The 1,178-nt window shown below is 44.5% G+C and overlaps 1 protein-coding gene across 1 annotated transcript in view; it reads right to left on the reverse strand.

Annotated features, from left to right (window-relative positions):
* HTR3B (5-hydroxytryptamine receptor 3B) overlaps window positions 1-941 on the reverse strand; it is a 41,295-nt gene extending 40,354 nt beyond the window's left edge. Inside the window, exon 1 of the mRNA XM_004712863.1 lies at window positions 887-941. Within this exon, the coding sequence (XP_004712920.1) occupies window positions 887-941 (55 nt within the window). The remainder of the gene's footprint in view (window positions 1-886) is intronic.
* Between the last annotated feature and the right edge of the window lie 237 nt (window positions 942-1,178).

Genomic DNA, 1,178 nt, shown 5'->3' on the forward strand with positions numbered 1-1,178 from the left:
TTCCTCTCTATACAAGAAGAAATCGTTTCCAGCTCCTTGCTACCAAATGCCTTACTCATCTCCTTAATTGGGCACACTCCACTTCCTGTTGCATTTTAAAAACTTGAAAATTTCAGATATCGAGCTCTGAGAAGCAGGGTGTTGGGAGGTGCCAGCATAAACATCGATTCTTGATTTGTGCACATTTACCAACTGAGAACCATTGCACCCTAAGTGATAGGGTTCCAAGCCGTAAAGTTAACCCTGGCAGCATGGAGATAGCGCTTCAGAAACTTAGGGGGTGGGGGGGAGTATTTGTTTCCATAGCGTTTATTTCAGGAGAATTATCCCGTAAACCTTGGAAGCTTACAATATCTGTCTTCAGAGATAAACATCTCACTTACATACACTTTGTAAGACAAATCATAAAACCTGTAAACAGCAAAATAATATACAGGTATCTGTAGCCATGGTGCAAGCAAGGGACTCCTTGGGGCTTCTAAACGCCTATAACGAAGTCAGGGTTGTTTTGAATAATAAAAGTATCTTGTCCAGACATAAAAGGGAACCTGAAAAAGAATATCCTAAACTCTCATTGTAAGTTGCTGTAGAGAGATCCTGTCTTCAAAAGAAAACAGCTGTTAACAGAGTTAGAGCATTTGAGAGCACATTGTTCAGCTCCATGTGAACAGCCTCAACATAGCCCTGTATGTACGTGTATCGCTCATTGTAAGTGTACAGTCATCAACACATCTCCATGGAGCTTCACTGGACTGATATTTTTTCAGATGATGGATTTAAAAAACAAAACATTCACGAGGAGTTATAAAGCATACTATATAAAAACATTACCTCTCGCTACTAAGAACCCATGCCCAGTGCCCAGCAGAACCATGAAAGGACTTACCGGAGAGCGCCATCAGGATGAGGGCCCACACAGGAGCCACCCCCCTTGCCAGCATTCCTGGGAAGGCCCCAAAAAGCAGGCTACCAAGTTGCTTATCAGATGGATCACCAGCCACGTTCACCTAAGAGCGTTCCTCTCTTTTCTCTCTCTCACTTTGCGCGATCCCTGATGGGTGAGTTTGCAACACTAAAGGGGACCAAAGGCACAACCAGGAGCAGCGCCACACAGATGTTCTGGAATGAATGCCGTCCCCGAAGCCTCACTTCTCCTCTGGCTTCTGCCCCTGGATCAG

Source organism: Echinops telfairi, unplaced genomic scaffold, assembly GCF_000313985.2.
Source record: "Echinops telfairi isolate 266 unplaced genomic scaffold, ASM31398v2 ScPeMD7_7463;HRSCAF=8501, whole genome shotgun sequence".
Taxonomy (NCBI): domain Eukaryota; kingdom Metazoa; phylum Chordata; class Mammalia; order Afrosoricida; family Tenrecidae; genus Echinops; species Echinops telfairi.